General features: G+C 38.5%; 2 protein-coding genes across 2 annotated transcripts; one reads left to right on the top strand and one right to left on the bottom strand.

Moving 5' to 3' along the window:
* The first annotated feature begins 208 nt into the window (after window positions 1-208).
* On the top strand, window positions 209-2,970 carry elac1 (elaC ribonuclease Z 1). Its single transcript, XM_058636740.1, has 5 exons — window positions 209-570; window positions 812-1,018; window positions 1,237-1,295; window positions 1,949-2,159; window positions 2,391-2,970. The coding sequence occupies exons 1-5, from the start codon at window positions 414-416 to the stop codon at window positions 2,867-2,869; spliced, it is 1,113 nt and encodes a 370-aa protein (XP_058492723.1). The 5' UTR covers window positions 209-413; the 3' UTR covers window positions 2,870-2,970.
* Window positions 2,971-2,981: 11 nt separating this feature from the next.
* mier3b (mesoderm induction early response 1, family member 3 b) lies at window positions 2,982-11,561 on the bottom strand. The gene is made up of 13 exons (XM_058636739.1): window positions 11,500-11,561; window positions 10,669-10,693; window positions 10,283-10,428; window positions 9,767-9,889; window positions 9,484-9,607; window positions 9,019-9,092; window positions 8,706-8,778; window positions 8,469-8,614; window positions 8,233-8,314; window positions 7,203-7,297; window positions 6,969-7,096; window positions 6,696-6,850; window positions 2,982-6,015 (listed from the first exon to the last, which is right to left on the bottom strand). Exons 1-13 carry the CDS (start codon window positions 11,506-11,508, stop codon window positions 5,543-5,545), a joined length of 1,653 nt encoding a protein of 550 aa, XP_058492722.1. The 5' UTR covers window positions 11,509-11,561; the 3' UTR covers window positions 2,982-5,542.
* Between the last annotated feature and the right edge of the window lie 5,359 nt (window positions 11,562-16,920).

The raw sequence follows: 16,920 nt of genomic DNA, 5'->3' as shown, positions 1-16,920 counted from the left end.
CATGAATATGATTTTTGGTTTAAATCTAGAATATCTAACTCATTTTGTATCAGTGGTTTACAAATTTACAAATTGATTTATGGTTGCAGCACCACGAGTGGCCACCATGACAACATTGTCTTCAAGGCAGAGGGGGCGGAGCTCTATCCAGTTGGAGCCATACTTTGTAAAGCAGGCGGAGCGAGAACACTTCCGGTTATAAGAACCGTACTCGCCGCTTGCGTACTTGGACTGAGGCTGATGAAGTTTCATAAGTCCGCGAGTACAGAGTAGTATCCTTACTGAGTCATCTCCTCCCTCGGCTGCGCATTTCACAGGATCCAGACCCAGACACGACTACTGTTGTTTCTGCTGCTGCTACTTTACTTTGATCAAAAACGGTTTCCTTTAGTCACCCTGTGATTTTGGGGAGAATGACCATGGATATGACTTTCCTCGGGACGGGCTCGGCTTACCCGTCTCCTCACCGCGGTGCCTCGGCTCTGGTGCTGCGGACAGAGGGAGACTGTTGGCTGTTTGACTGCGGAGAAGGAACCCAGACGCAGCTGATGAGGAGCCAACTCAGAGCCGGTGAGTTCATGGAGAACTTCTCGTGCTGCATGAAAAATTCATAACAAACTACTGTGATTGAACTTCTCACTCTTTCTACTAGTAATACTTTTGTATTAACACTCAATAAAGTGTTTTATACTGATTCACTTAATATTGTATTTCTATGGAAAACTACATTTAAGTGAATGTATGTAATTTAAAATGTATGTTATTTGATTTAGCTTGATGTAGTCCTGTGTCTGCTTTGTTGTCTATCCAGGTCGAATCTCCAAGGTTTTCATCTCCCACTTGCATGGAGATCACCTGTTTGGTCTGCCTGGTCTTCTCTGCACAATCAGTCTCAACACCAACCCAGACCCTCAGCAGAACCACAACTGTGTGGACATCTACGGGCCCCGGGGCCTTCGCCACTTTCTTAGGGTGACGCTTGGCCTAACAGGGTCACAGCTGCTTTTCCCATATGCCGGTAGGCCTAACACACACACACACATCTGCATGTTTTACTTGAATCTCTTACCACCTTATATTTATCATGGTTACTATGGCTGTCAACAGATTTGAGAACAAAAATGTATTATCCACATTTTCCAGGATTAGCACCTACAGCTTAATGAACTACTTTTCTTAAAACGTAATAAACCTGCTCTGACATTAGCTATAATGTATGTTTGTATGCATCTGTAGTTCACGAGCTGGAGCCCACACTTGACCAGAGTCCAGCAGAGGGACAGCTCAGTTTGGAGGTAGAATGGTCATCACTCACTCTACTGGGAAAAACAGGACATTTCACTGTTGCTTTAGCAATTATGAGAATGATAGTTTTCTTTTTTTTTTTTTTTTTTTTTTTAAATATCTCATTTTAAACTCACAATGTTTGTCAGGGATTCTAAAATTCACTATAACTCCAGTCAGCATGCGAAAACAAGATTATTATAGTTAACAAAAACAACAAAAGGTATAACCTTAGACCTTTTTCAATCTTGCACCTGGCAAATACTCCATATTAAAAAAACTAAAACTAATAAAAACCAAACTGAAACCAAGCATTTACAAAAAATAGAAACTAATAAAAACTAGAAAACCCACTCTAAAAACAAATTCAAACAAACAAAAAGTCAAAAATGATGTTTCATTGGGGGTATTACTGTAGATCCATTATATACGGTACTGTAAGTATACAAATGTGGATGTGCATTTACTATTTGCTTTACAGTAGCCACAAAATTAACCGGAAATCATACAGCTAGAAGAGTGGAGTGTGTGTCCATGAAATGAGACAAGAGGATGACGCCATTAAAAGGTGTCCACAATGAAACATCCAATACCTTGAATATAAATGTGGATTTCTATGGATTTTAAGGGAGTTGGTAACGTTTAGGGATGTCTGTCTCTCCAGATGACAGCAGAGTGCAGTCCTCTGCACCCACAGGAACGACTGGGCAGGACAATCTCCCTGGACATGTCCAGTGACTCTTACCCCCTCTTTGAAGACAAGTCGTTTGTGGTCAAAGCCTTCAGGCTGTTTCACCGCATCCCTTCCTTCGGTTTTTGCATTCAGGAGCACGATCACCCCGGAAGACTGAAAATCGAACGACTGAAGGAACTGGGTAAGAATCGCAGAATCCTTTTTGATATTTCTATTTCTCTTTTTATATTCAGACTATTTGTGGACGGGTGTAAACATTCGCAGAAGATCAGTAATACGAAAGATCTTAGCTCAGAAATTAAAATGGTATAAACTTTGTATGTTTATACCAGGTAGAATGTGTACATTTTAGGAAGAATTGTCCTCCATATGCCACGTTGATCACTAGTAGTCTAATTTCTGTGTCTCTCAGGAGTGAAACCGGGGCCTTTGTATGGGCGTCTCAAAGCCGGAGAGTCCGTGACTTTGGAAAGCGGGCATGTGGTGTTGCCCAGTGACGTGCTGGAAGAAACCATTCCAGGGAGGAAAGTCTGCATTTTAGGAGACTGTAGCTCAGTTCTCGGGGCAGGGCCTCTGAGTTTATGCAGTGGCGCGGACGTTCTGGTTCATGAGGCGACTCTTGGGAACGAACACAGGGAGAAAGCAGTGGATCACGGACACAGTACACCGGAGATGGCGGCTACAGTGGCTCGGGAATGCTGTGCGAGGAAGTTGGTGCTGTACCACTTCAGTCAGAGGTACAAGCCCAGCTCCCTGCTGAAGGAGGGAGACGAGGACGATGTTTCAGAGCTCAAGAGACAGGCTGAAGACGCTCTGCGGGACAGTGATGTAGAAGTGATTCTGGCTGAGGACTTTCTGACTCTGCCCATTCTTCTCAGAAAACCGAGGTGAAAAACAACCAGATCGCAGCATGTGCAAGAGTGTTTGTCCCTCTGTAATTGAGAAGTCGGATAACAAGGATCATTTTCTCAATTAGATGTTGGGAAGAATGAAAACTGATCTTTTTATCTGAATAAATGCTAGCTCAATCTTACACTGGTACAATGCAGAGGAAAAAACATGCAATCTTCTTCGAACATTTTCCAGAGCTTTATTTCTGGATCTGTACACAAGGTATTAAAGTACAACAGAAAATACAAAATAATGTTTAACAAAAGACAAAAAAAAAAAAAAAAACTCAATGTTTATGTACAATTCTTATAAACAATAAAGATAGCTTCTTGAACATTTCTCATAGTGAAGTTTTTGATTGTCTATATTTCTGGATATACATTTAAGTTCTGTAGGTTTTTTTATTCACAAAGATGTTTTTGTTTTCAAAAGGACTCTGGTTTTGTTTTCCAAAACTGCCATATTTTTTTTCTTTCGAAACTTCAAAACACAATACAAAATATAAAATAAATTTGTTTAGAGCCTGCTTGCACACACAAGTCTCATACCAGAGAGCTCGATAAAAATCACATTTTTGTGAGTTCACAGGGAAAGTGAAAAACCTACTTCTACTACTGAATGGCCTTAACATTCTGACAATTTTTCTGAGTCTTTTGTACAAACCACAGGTGAAATAAATATCACTGCACTGCTAAAGCTAGAAGAGCTTGGAGGACCTACTGCATTATGCACATTGCATGAAAAAGAAATGAGCTCTCCACATACTTAAGAGTAGCAGCCATCCCTTTACCATCAAGACAAATCGACGACATGTAAAAAGATAAAGGGGGGGGGGGGGGATGAGCATCTTTTACATGTGGTTGCAAATTCCAAACGCAACACTGAGTAATACCAATATGTCTTGGGGTAAAGCCGTTTGTGGGTGATACACCTCAGAACTGGGCACAGGCAGCATGCGTGGTTTCAGCCGTGTCCAGCTGTGATGGTATCATGACTTTGCAAGGAGGGGGGAGAAAGAAATTCTAACACCAGGTCAAAAGGTAAAATGCAAAAAAAAGTAAACTCAATATCTGTACATATCTACAAATTATTGCCTTTTTGACAAGGAATCAAATTAAAAACTTTGTATCAACACAGATTCACAAGTGTAAGAGGTCAGTTAATAGACTTTTAAAGGCTATTTGCTAATTATTTACATGAAACACACAAGTGAATACCTTCTCTGATGCTGGGCTTGGAAACTTAAAAGATGATTAAAGAGGCATGGATCCTGTCTGTACATATGCAATTATGAAATACTACATCATCTACGGACGTGACAAACATGATATGAACCCCTGAAACAAACTAATTATTCATAGCACAATGCATAGATAAATTAAGTAAACACTACTACTGCATCCAATCAACTGACAATGACCTGCTAAACATCTTACAGTTCACAATTATGGACTCGAGTCAAGATATAGCGGCTCAATTTCTGCTACTAGACTCCAAATTGTAGACCAGATTATGCGGTACAGGTTAGGCAGAGGTCAAATACACAATTGGAGTGGCTTTAAAATGAAATAGAGAGAGATAATACTGCTAACTGGCTTAACAAAGTGGTCTGAAAAACAGCCCTACTTGATTTAAGAAGAAAACGTTTTTTTTTTACAAAAGAACATATGCAACGAATCATGTGTAGCACAGGGCTGAAAGGATTTAACAAATGTGACTATTGATGTCGGTTTAAACGGCTATTAAACCAGCCAATAATGGCATTGTAATATTGCCATATGAAAACTTGATATTGAACTGTGAAACCAGATAACTCCCATGTTGTTCTGGACAGGAATTTCTCACTCATTATAGAAAATCAGGGAATATAATTTTGGTCAACTATATGGGATAAAAATATTAACTGTAGCAAACATTCAAATGTTCCAGTTTGGCCACTTTGAACAGTTTAAAAGTAAACAAAAAAGTTTCCAAAGGAGAAATAATAATTTAAAAAAACAAACAAAAAGAAAACCAACATGGACCATCTTAGCAGCTGAAGCCAAAACTTCCTGGTCTTCAAGCTAATCTCCAAATGCTGTTCTTCATACAATGTCAGGCCAGGGTTTATTTTTTCAGACAACTAAAACCATTTGTGCTAGTCTGGTTACTTAAAAGTACCTGTAAACCAAACACTAATACTTAAAAAAAAAAATAATAATAAAAAAACCTCGTACCACTTCAAAACAAAATAGACAAGCGACTAAATACTAAAAACTACGGGCAGAAACCAATGCCGGGTTTGGCAGCTGAAAAGAATGGCAGGATAACAAAGTGTAGCGCTGAAGATGTTGTGTGTAGATGTAAAGGAGGAAGATACACAACTCTCCGACTGCAGCCTCTGGGCCTCGCTGTACAAAGACGTTCCACATCTCAAGACCGCAAAAAATTAAAAATAAAAATAAAATAAATGGCTATATAAACTCTTGAGAGAAATCAAGATTTTAGTTCTATATGATAGACATCACTGATGTCATATTACACAAAAATGAAAACAAAGTATATTTATATACATATATATAGATATATATATATAGAATTTAAACAAATTGGTTTCTCCAGTGAGGTCAGTCTTATTTACAAGAGAGATATGGGGTTTTAAAAAGGGAAGAACAAGGGAACAGGTGAGGAAGATCACTCTGATTGAAGTGCTGCAGTGTGCTGTGTGTGGTGCCTCGCGTGTGCTCCTAAAAACCCGTTGGGCTCACCGCTACCGGCCAAGCTCCCAAAGTCTGTGACGGACACTGCCATTTTAGCGCCGGTGATTCGGTGGTGGTGCGTCGTTGTCCGTCGTGCCTCGAAGTCTCCCAGGTTACTCACAGACACGTCATTGATAAAGGAGTCAGGCAGCGCCATCTTGAGTCTTTTGGAGGGCCGCTCACAGTCCTTGTTGACACACACGCCCCCCAGCTGGCTCAGGTCAGAGTGGTAGAAGCCAGCGTCGAGCATGTTGAGGCAGTCGGGGTCTGCACCGTTGGAAGGGAAACCGAGGGACTCGTCGTGGTTGAGGGACCCTCGGTGGAGGCTTTCCAAAGGAGGAAAGCTGTAGGAATCGAGGCAACCAACCTCTGCAGGGCTGCACACGGTGGCTACAGTGTTGCTCAAAGCTGTAAAAACGCAGGACAATTACATTTAGATGGAGCTTCAAAAGTGCTGGCCAGAAACACAAGTTGCATAAGGAAAAATAAAAGACAATTACTAAAACAAATGGGATGTTGGTAAGAATTTCTATCCCCATCTGCATCAACAAAAGCCTCTTTCACAATAAAAATGAGGGAGTATATACTGTAACTGGAAATTTTTGAATTCACTAAATAAAAAGCTATTAACATAATTCCTCTTACACGTGGTGGGTGTGCCTTGTGGTGTTTTTTTTTGCTCCTGAGATACCCATGTGCATAACGTAATATCACAAATTCACCAGAAAAAACACATAAGAGGAATAAGACAATACCATCACAGTGGAGCTCAGTGACAATATTAGACTAACTCCCAATACAAAGGTATTTTTTTTTCATAAATAAATGAAGATAAAATAAAAAATATTAATAACACATTTTAAAAAATAAGATTCCCTAAAAACATTAACGGCTAACAGCTGGAGCATCTCAGAGTTTGTGCCAGAAATGGCACCACTCTGCAACACTGCCAAAAACTAAGCAGATGAAAAAATGTGTGTGTTCACAGTAATGCCAGTCACAGACAAAAATGATAGAAAACATGTTCTGCAATCATTTTACACAATAATGAATCCCAACTCCCACTGGTCAAAAAAAATACTACTGACCTGTGAGATCACTGGCAGTGATGGAGTTGAGCAGACTGAGCTGTTGGTCAGTAGTAGTTTCCAGCCTTCCTCCGCCACCAGCCCCTAAACACACCGAGGAGGAACTGTCCACTGCCAGACCCTCTGCTTCATCCACCAGTCTGTCCATCAGGTCACTGAATACAGAAGAACACGTGTAAGCACCAACACACAAATGCTTTTACATTCAAAGCTCATTGTATAGATGTGTACACACAACACACACACAATACAAACAGATCTTGTGTCACTTACGTTACACCAGGATAGCTGCTGTATTTTTTCTTCCCAAAACGATTCTGCTGTACAAAGAAGTCAAAGCGCTCCGACTTTTTCCACATATAATAAAACGCCACACATTCTGCTACAGTTCGTGTTGTGACCTGAGGGGGAAAAAAAATATTTACAGGAATGAGAAACGCTCACAGGATTATTTGAATTTACTGTATAAAAATGAACGAGTTTAAGAAGTCACTTAACAAGACTCACTTTGTGTTTCTGTATGAGGTGAAAGTTTTTGTCATACATCTGTAGTGCGTGTTCAAAGTTCTTGCATTCTTCCTCTGACCACGGAGGCGATTTTTCTGAAATAAAAGCAGTAAAACATTTATATATTGCAAAAAACAGTTGTTCAATTTAATTAAACTTAACATTTCACCACTACCAAATTTAATATCACATAGCTGCTTTATAATTAATTATCTTCATTGTGGGTAACATTGCTGTTCAAAGAAGGTATTTTATTTCTGGTGATGAAATAGATTGTTTTGTTGTATTAAGGGGATTCCCATATGCACCTACCAATGTAAATTATGTGGACAAATTATTAGAAACGGGAGGAATATACATACTAGACAAACTACTCAACAAGAAGAGACAATAACCTCATATTGAGCTTAGGGCTGGCTGTCACTTCTTCTAGCACTTCATCTGAATGTCAGAAATCCATTCCAACTTAGGTGGAAAAGTTGAAATTCAATTAATTATTAATTGATTACTAAATCAATAATCAACTAATTTGATAACAGATGAATTAGTTTGAGTCACAGCTGGCCACATCATTAGTGTTGTATAGGAGCCATATTAACTTTCTAACAGAATCCATATATTCCGTTATAAATTACTACTATTTTCCGTTAATTAGGTAGACAATAAAGAATGTAATAAAATTACTCTGTGCTTCAACGAGAATATCTACTACCTCCGTCTGCTTGTCTGAAAACAACTGGCTGAGCTGAAGCTCACTTTATAGAGGATTGATTATACAACACATGGAAAATTGGTGCTTTAGGCAAAATATTGCAAACTGAAAGCCATTGTAAATTCTGATTTATTTTTAATAAATATTTAAAGGACTATCTAGCCAGTGCTCACAGCCAGTTGATTAGAACTATGTAAAAGATCCTTGAACGCGTTTCAAGAGAATCATATGTTCCCTCTTACACCGTTACAACACTTTCCTTATGTTGAAGTGACAGTTTAGTACAGTTGGCGTTAACAACCGGTTAGCTTCACTTACCTTTCGAGGACTTTACACGGCTGCAGTATCTCTCTAGTGCTTCACGCGTGTTGTAGTTGCACTTGACAAGCTCGTGCAAAGCCTATGTGGGAAAAATTAGACGTATGTAATTTAGAAAGAAATATTTAAAAAATCAAAATTATACTAAATGCGGTAAGAGGTAAAATTAGGCTGACGACAGAAGCTTAGCACCATGCTCATGGCATGAAAGGTTTATGAATAAAAACGTGACTGACCTGCTCATTATCTCGAACATGTGACCCTGGTTTGTCACATCCTGTATCATCTGCTGTCCGTGACAATACTTCACACAGGAAACTCCTAACCTTATTTTCTGGAATTGTACCTGGGCTCCATAATAACTCGTCGTCATCTTCATACACTGAATAAGAAAGTGAAGTGATAAGTCACCTGGTTTGGCTTTAGCACATTTAACAAAATAGGAAAAGCTTAAAATAGAAACGTGTAGACACCTTTCTCCCCATCTTTGTAATGACAGAGGCAAGAAGGAACCTCTGCTTGGTACTGTGATCCCACCATTATTTCCTTCAGAAAAAAAAAAACACAAAAACAAAACCGAAGTTTAAAACACAAGAGAAAACTAGTACAGATTATCTCAATTTAATTATCCTCCCTTAACCCACTAAGACACAAGAAATAAAGGTTCCAGTAAAAGTCCATTTTTTTTATTATAAAACAATCACATTGCTTTAAAATAACAGTATGGATTTAATATACTTTTGAGGGCCCCTTTATTCGCTCGTACCGAAATTAAATGGGTCTTACCTTTCTCGAGTCCTCTGGGCTCGGACCATCTTCATCACACTCTGACTCTTTATCACCATCAGAGATAGCGTTGGCTGAAAAAAACAATTAAAAAAACCCAGATTAATACCAGTTTGCACATAAAGAATCTAGATGCAACGGTCTTAAATGGTACAGCAGATGATCTTGGCAAACCCTATCACGCAATAAAATCCCTGACACTTAACACAATTGCCCTTTGTACCAGTCCTGATTTACATGAACTAACATTTTTGACCAAAAATAAATTGTCAAAAAAACAAACGTACTTTAACATAAATAAATGTAAGAAATTCCAAATAATTCATGAAGCACCATAACATTTTAAACCCCTTTAAATAGCATCTACGATATGACTGAAAACACATTCTCATTTACTTTACATCAGACTTTCGGATACACACTGCATATAACATACACGTGAGTAAAATACAACGTATGACTTACATCGAAGTGTTCTTGGAAAGAAGTCAGTGGCCTCGTGGGAAGTGACTGAAGGTGTAAGATCATCAGCTGAGGACTGGGTCTCCTCCTCGTAGTCTCCAGACAGAAGGTCTTTAGCTATTTCCTCCTATAGAGAAATAATATTCTTTGTATAACTGACAGACCAAGAGTGATGTAAAAGGATATCTGAATTACGTACTGAAAACAAATACAATTGTTAATCTTACTTTACGCTAGCACCTATGTGCTGATAATATGACATGACAATAGAATAGGAGATATTTACCTTGTCCAAAGTCATGTCGGGCAGCTCATCAGTGATGTCTCCTGAGGAGCTGTCTATACTGGAGCCTGCCGAGGCCTCATAACGATAGATGGCCAACAACTCTTCCAAAGGCATGGTCCCCTCCTGGTGGGTTTAGTTCATAAATTAACAAAGCTTGCACACATTGACACTTTGCCCTCTGATTTACTGTCTAATTACAATACAATATTCATATTTTGTACTAGGTGCCACAGGTGTTATGAAATATTTTATTCAGAATACAAACTCGGTTCCAGTAAAACAAATTACTAATAATTATTTCACTATCATTTTGAGACAAGAGGGCCACTAAGAAAAAATGTGTGCATAAAGTTAGCTGACTTATTACTGTTAAGTGATGCAACTTAAAAAATAAAAAATAATAATAATAATAATAATCACCTAATCTGACAGGTCACGTGAACAATTGGCATAAACAAACACCTTCACTTAATAATATTCACAAAAAACTTGCATAATGAACAGTTATTAGTTCACCTTTTCTAGATCCGCAATCTCAGAGCTGAAATTCCTCCCTCCATCCAGAGACTCTTCTTCCTCCAGAGTCCTTTCATCATCATACTCATGAACTAACATATCCGCTGTTGGATCAAAGTCATGGTCCTCTGATGATAAAGAGCCAACTGAATGAGAAAACAGAGGAGAGGAGAAAATAATCATGAGTATATTGTTTTTCTTTCACATATTAGCTCACACAATTAGTATACTGTGATCCATTTAGTCAAAGTAAACGCCCCCTTTAAAGCAAAAACGAAAAAGATGCACTGCAATATGAGCAAACAATGCAACTTCATGTAGAAAGTTAAGTCGACAAGAACATCATTACGAAATATCTACACAGATTATGACAGAGGTGTTCTTACCTGGACTTGAACTCCCTAGAGAAGCCTGCAAAGAATAAAACCAGAGCATTAATAAATGCTGCAGACAAAACATGGGTTCAAATATTCTACAGGCGCTTTAACGTGATGTTTTACAATCGGCGCTGGGTTAAAATGCTTGTAATGGCCTTGGGCCAGGACTGTTTTACCGCTAACGTTACCTGAAATAGGTGGCTACTGTGTCGTCGCGACGGACGCGACACACCGACAACAATTATGAGCAAAACACAGGCTTATAACACACTAATAAAAAGATGACTTAATCGAGGATTGATCTGAGTGAAATGAGGGGAATATCGGAGACGATGAGATGTTTGCAATGTCGCCTCTAGAAACACTTTGCTAGCCTGGAAGCTAAATCCAAAAGCCACTGTTAACGCTGTCCATCGAAAAATGTAAACACTAATTTCGTTTGCGCGGCACAACCATCGATAGACATGAATTTCTCTTACAGCGTAGATGTCACTAACCAAAAAAAAGAAATACATGTTTTGTCATTCATCACAAACACTACATAGCATGTTATTTCCTTTAACAAGTAAGCTAGCGTTAAATTTACGTATCAATTTACACAGCCGCTACTTCGTAGCAGCTGAGAGAGCGAAGGCGCAGCGGCCTTGTAGTGAAGGATCGGTCCACACATTCAAGCCTATTTTTGAGGAATGGAAATGGAATTTGTGACACGAAACCGGCTATATAGACGACAAAAAGCATACTTTCTCCAATCGATAGCAAACAAATGAAAAATACAGCACAGAAAATTAAAAAATGTCGATTTGAGATCGATAGCTTCTCCCCTGTTTTCCCTCTTACCTCCGCCATATTGGTACCTTTAGCTGATGGGCTCGTTCTGGCGCAAGTACCCGGATGAGCGCTCTGAGCCAATCAGAGATCCAGGTGTCCGCTGTAGTCGTGACGACGTTCAAACCAACCACCGACCAGACTGACGGCAGTCATCAATAAATGGCGAATCTACATATCACTATATCTAGAAATCACATTGTCAGGGCGTAGTGTGTAAATATCTCTCACAGTGACATTTAATCAGAGCATTCCTGAGAATGTACCAGCTGATTGTCTATGCCCAATGCTCAGTACTGGAGCTGCACCGTTTTACTGGAAACCGTTCTCTGTATATTCCCGTAAAAACCTTAAATATTCACAGTGCCATCAAATGGGAGCTACTGGAATGTCTTAACAAATAAAACAAATAAAGTGCAACAAGCTTTAGCTCCACTTCTTTTGCACACAGATCAATGTATAGATTAAAGATCATTTGTAGACAAAAACGTTAAGATTTCTGATAAATGCAATGTCCAAAGTTCAATTTGTGACAGCTATAATCAACCAATAAATGAACACTCTTGCTCTTGAGGAAATTAAATTGCCTGTGTTCATTTATTATTAATAATAAATTATATTTATCAGGTACTTTACATTGCAAAAAGATCTCATAGTGCACACAGTAACAATAAAATCAAGAGAGCAAAACAGCAACATTTAACAATAAAAGCACAATGGAGAAAACATAAAAATGTTTTATAAAAAAGGAAAGTTTTTAGTCACTTAGGTTCATCTGTGCCATTAAACTTGTAAACATTTCATAGAGTGACACAAAAAAGGAATTTTCTTTTCCAAAAAAATAAATAAAAAGCCCGGTAATCATTTTCATTAATAAATATTGAAAAAGAAAAACTTTAGGTAATTAGGTGTACAGGCCACCAGAGGGCAAAAGTACCCTCAAAAAGTAGAACTACTCACAGCAGTGTTCCTTCCCTTCCTGTTTGCTATCACTGTTTAACTCCTCCTGATATTTTGGAGTCACATGGAAAAACAGGTTGACCATACGGGCAGTGGAATTAATGAGCTGTTACTGTGAAAAGAAAAGAAAAACATTAAAAGCTTTCAGTAACATGCTGATTAGTTGAGGAACCGGCTGTTACTGCTGCTTCACATTCAGGAGATCTGCAAACATTTTGTGCACAAGCCACTAATGATCAATTGTTTCCTGATGATTAAAGGTGGGGCGGGTGTCCTTCCTGCAGCACAACCAGAGCTGTTATTCATATGTTTTCACTGTGTCAACAAGATACATTTGCTTAATCATAAAGTTTTTGTGTGTAGGAAGCATCATTGTGATTTATCCTCAAGTATATTTTATGTTTGTACAATTTGGGCATCCAGCCATTGCAAATAAAACCCCAAAGTTGAGGCTTATAACTATGCCTTAATGATGTTATATTTATGGGATCTCACAATGTAAAATTTAGATTCGATTAGGTATCTCTACAGTTTGTGAGAGATACATTTTACGGTTTAACCCTCTCCCAAATGCATCAGGGAGCTGAGGGTGGTGTCCTTCACAAAAAATGATGTTGTTCCTCTTCATTTGCTTCCTCTTCAAAATGCTGGTTTATTATTCAGGCTGCTAGAAACATAGCAAGATGCAAACAGTGCAAGATCTTTGAAAAGCAAGGCCCTTACCCAAATTGTATATCATATTCTTATTGAAAGGCTATGAGAACCAAATTGTTTTTTATTTTAAAGCAGAAATACACTTAGACAAACATACGTATGGTAGCAAACTGGACCTCTAAGTTTGTTATATTTGACTAAAGCCCTCATATTTTCATCCAAGAAGAAAGATGTATGATGTTTATATCGACAGTATATCTTGATACTGTTAAACCATTAATCATGCCTACTCTTTTTCTAATTGCAATTGGTGTGTATTGAACTTTTCAACCTTTCGGCACTGTTGTTGTTTACATCTTGGTCCACATTGATCTTTTTTGTCATTTTGTTACTGCCTAGTATACACTTCTGTGTTTGGTAAACAAAGTCCCCCGTTAGGTTGTAGGAAGGGCAGCGTGGGTTTCCTTTGGTGGACTCTGAAAACAAATGAGTCACTGTTTGAGGAGTTCAGAAACACATCCCTCTACACATCACATCTGATAGTTTCTTACATGAGCGACATAATAAGGAGCACAAACTGGACCTGATAAAGCAAAACTGTATCGACTTATCAAATGATATTGAAGTGGAATTACTCCTTAAAACAGTGTTGGTTCTTCTCCTACTAGTCATGCCATTTCCTGTTTGAGGTCAAAGTGTTTTTTGCATGGACAAGAAGTGCACAAAATAAGACCATCCATTTCTGTTTTTTCCCTGCAGCTAATTTATGTTTATTGTGAACGTTTAAAAAGCCCACTAAAAGCCTTCTTTTACAGAACAATGTAGTCAGGAAGATGTGGGACCTTACCTACTGAGTGAAGCTGTCAGGTCAACAAGTTATCCTCTGACGTAGGTTATGGAGAGGCGGGTGACACAGGGTCACAATCCATTGTTACAATGTAAAACGGATGCTGCTGGTTAACATGGGCCCACACCTACACTGGTTCTACAGTTGTCCAACAGCTGCCCACTCAGCTGATGAGGCATTGGAGGCAGAAAAGGAACTGCAACATTCATAGTTTTATGATAATTATCTATTATATTTGAGGTCAAATTGACTCATCAGCTGCATATTTGTTGATCATAATTTGTACAATGCTTCACACTGTATTTCAGGTTGACATAAATAGAGCATTACTTAACCTTGCACATATGTAAGTCTTCATATAGTGGTTAAGATTGTTTGTTGAAATAACCTTTTCACTTATTATTATTTACTGTGAATGCTCTCGTATACACAATAAACAGAAAGACATAAGATGAGTATTTAGTATTTTATATCTATGGATTTTTTGTGAAAACAAACATGTTCATTTAGTTTCCAGGAATAAAAGAATCTGTGTGGAGTCATTCTATTGACTCTAGTCAGTTTATTAGAAACACCCAGCAAACTCAACAACCTTGTATTGACTCATACGTACGTGTCATGCAGTTTGTGTTGTTGCTGAAGTGTCTCCTCTCAACAAATTGTTACACTTTAACGGCACAGACGACCTACTCTGAAATGATCATAGAGTGGAATTAACACTTCTCTTAGACCAGGAGTATCAAAACATAAGGCCCGGGGCCCAGAACCGGCACACCAGAGGGTCTGATATAGATTATTCTGCTGTTATTTTACTGGTGTGGCCCTCTTGAGATTGCATTGCACTGTATGTGGCAGTGAAACTAAAATGAGTTTGACACCCCTGTCTCAGACTAATTCAACAAATGCTGAACATTCATCTTACAATCCATGGTAGGATTTGTTATAATGAATTTAGGCAACAGTAGCTTAGTGGTAGAGCGAGTCATCTTTCAACTCAAAGGTTGTTGGGTTCAATTCCCTGGGCAAGGCACTTAACCCCATGCTGCTCCTGTCCTGGCAGTGTGTGAAATGGTATGAAAGATGTGTGACATAGAAAATGGGTATAAGTGAATGGGTGAATGGCAAAACTGTTGTTTAAATAAACTTTGAGTAGTTATCAAGACTAGAAAAGTGCTTTATAAATACAAACCATTTACCACCATGTGTTGGTTTCTAGTTCAAGTTGGGTATATAGAGGTTGGGGCTAAAACCACTAGATGGCAATGTGTGACAGCCATGTGTTCTTTGGGACTCAGCCTTAGCAATGCATGTCCTCTGTAGCCTACTATGAACACAACCCTCAGTCAGGCCATAACAATGACTGCAAGTAAACCAGTGGCCTGTTGTGTTGATATTCGTCGGTGAATCATGTAAAACTCTGCCACGTGCTTTGACACAGATTTGTGTGTGTTTACATGTAGCCTACACTATTTACCTTCACATGCAGTTTACCAAGAAGCGAGCAGCTGCAAAGCCAACACTTCGTTTTTGAGGCCATTTTGATGTTTATGATAAGGGTGAGTAATATAAACAGGACATTGTGTAAGATAGCGTCATTTCAGAGGAAACTGATTGCGCATTTTACATTTATAATCAACTCTAACATATACTGACTGATGATGCAAGTAGATCATTTGTTGACGTAAACTAAGTTCAGTATGAAAAATACTCATTTCTGAAGAGAATTTCAGTAAAAGCTTTCAAGCTTTTTTAATGCCAGTTGAAAATCCCAGTTGAAGGATGACAGAAAAATAATGATTTCGCATGAGAGGTTCTTGCAGCAAGGCATTAAATCCCAAAACATAAACTAATCTTTGAAGTCGCAGTACATTATACATTAGCACATAACATTTCAGTAAAACAGTCAGTCTGATATCACCACAGGAACTCTGAGAAGAAAACATCAGAAATATACTATAATGGCCAGTTATTGTGTTTCATACCATCACTGGCACAGTGTAACCCCTCAGCATAGACTGTAATGTTACATATCTGTTAAGGCTTTCAGTCATCCATGTCATAGTATCTTTACAAGTTCAGATAGTTTTGATAGATTGTTGTAGTTCAACTCAAGTGAATAAATTCCATTTGTGCATATATTTAAATGCCGGAAGATATTGTATGTTATGCTTCTGACGCATGTACTGTATTTGTGCTTTACTTCTAACCTTTAGAACAGTGATGTAGGCAGTAAACCGTCACTGAAGCACAGAACATCTCTTGCAAAGTTCATTGATACATTTTCTGGCATAAATCCAAGTCAGTGTTATAATATAAAAGCAAAATTTGGAGGCGTTTATAACAGAATCGTGTTCAGCAGCTAGAGTCATATCTCTTTGCGCCTTTAAAAATTCAGGCTGCAACATCAATATCTAAAATGTTTGGAAATGTAATGCAGTGCAAAACGATCTGAGTGAAACTGTGCATTTGACTTATCACGTCCCTACACCGTCTTTGTATTGAAATAAGACCTCTTGATATCCTCCTCACCAAAACTGCTGATCACCACATTCATTGAATTTGGAGTGGTCAAAGAAGACCACCATGGGAAATGATAATGAAAAAAACAAACGTAAAAAGACTATATTGTGCTCATCCAATACATGGAAAATATTCTCATACTCAAACACACAACCACCCACATACAATCCACATCCGTTTCTCCTGCACATGTCCCCACGTGAACCACACCGTTGAGAGTATTTTCAGACAGTACGTCTATTTTCTGAGGCTGTGACTCAGATGTGTTTTTTTATCCTATCACCGGTTCCAATTTTCAAATCAAAATTGTGTCACTTCAGTATGTGGTCAGCAATTGGACTTTTATTATTATGCACGTGCTTAGCATTGATGTCGTCACGCTGCCAGTGCAGGTTGACGACAAAAAAGCCTAAAGACAATATAAGAGAGTTCTGCTGCTCTTGAGTAAAACT

The sequence above is a fragment of the Solea solea genome, chromosome 8, assembly GCF_958295425.1.
Source record: "Solea solea chromosome 8, fSolSol10.1, whole genome shotgun sequence".
Taxonomy (NCBI): Eukaryota; Metazoa; Chordata; class Actinopteri; order Pleuronectiformes; family Soleidae; genus Solea; species Solea solea.
Note: the sequence above shows the minus strand (reverse complement) of the source record. Positions and strands in the feature narration are given on the sequence as shown.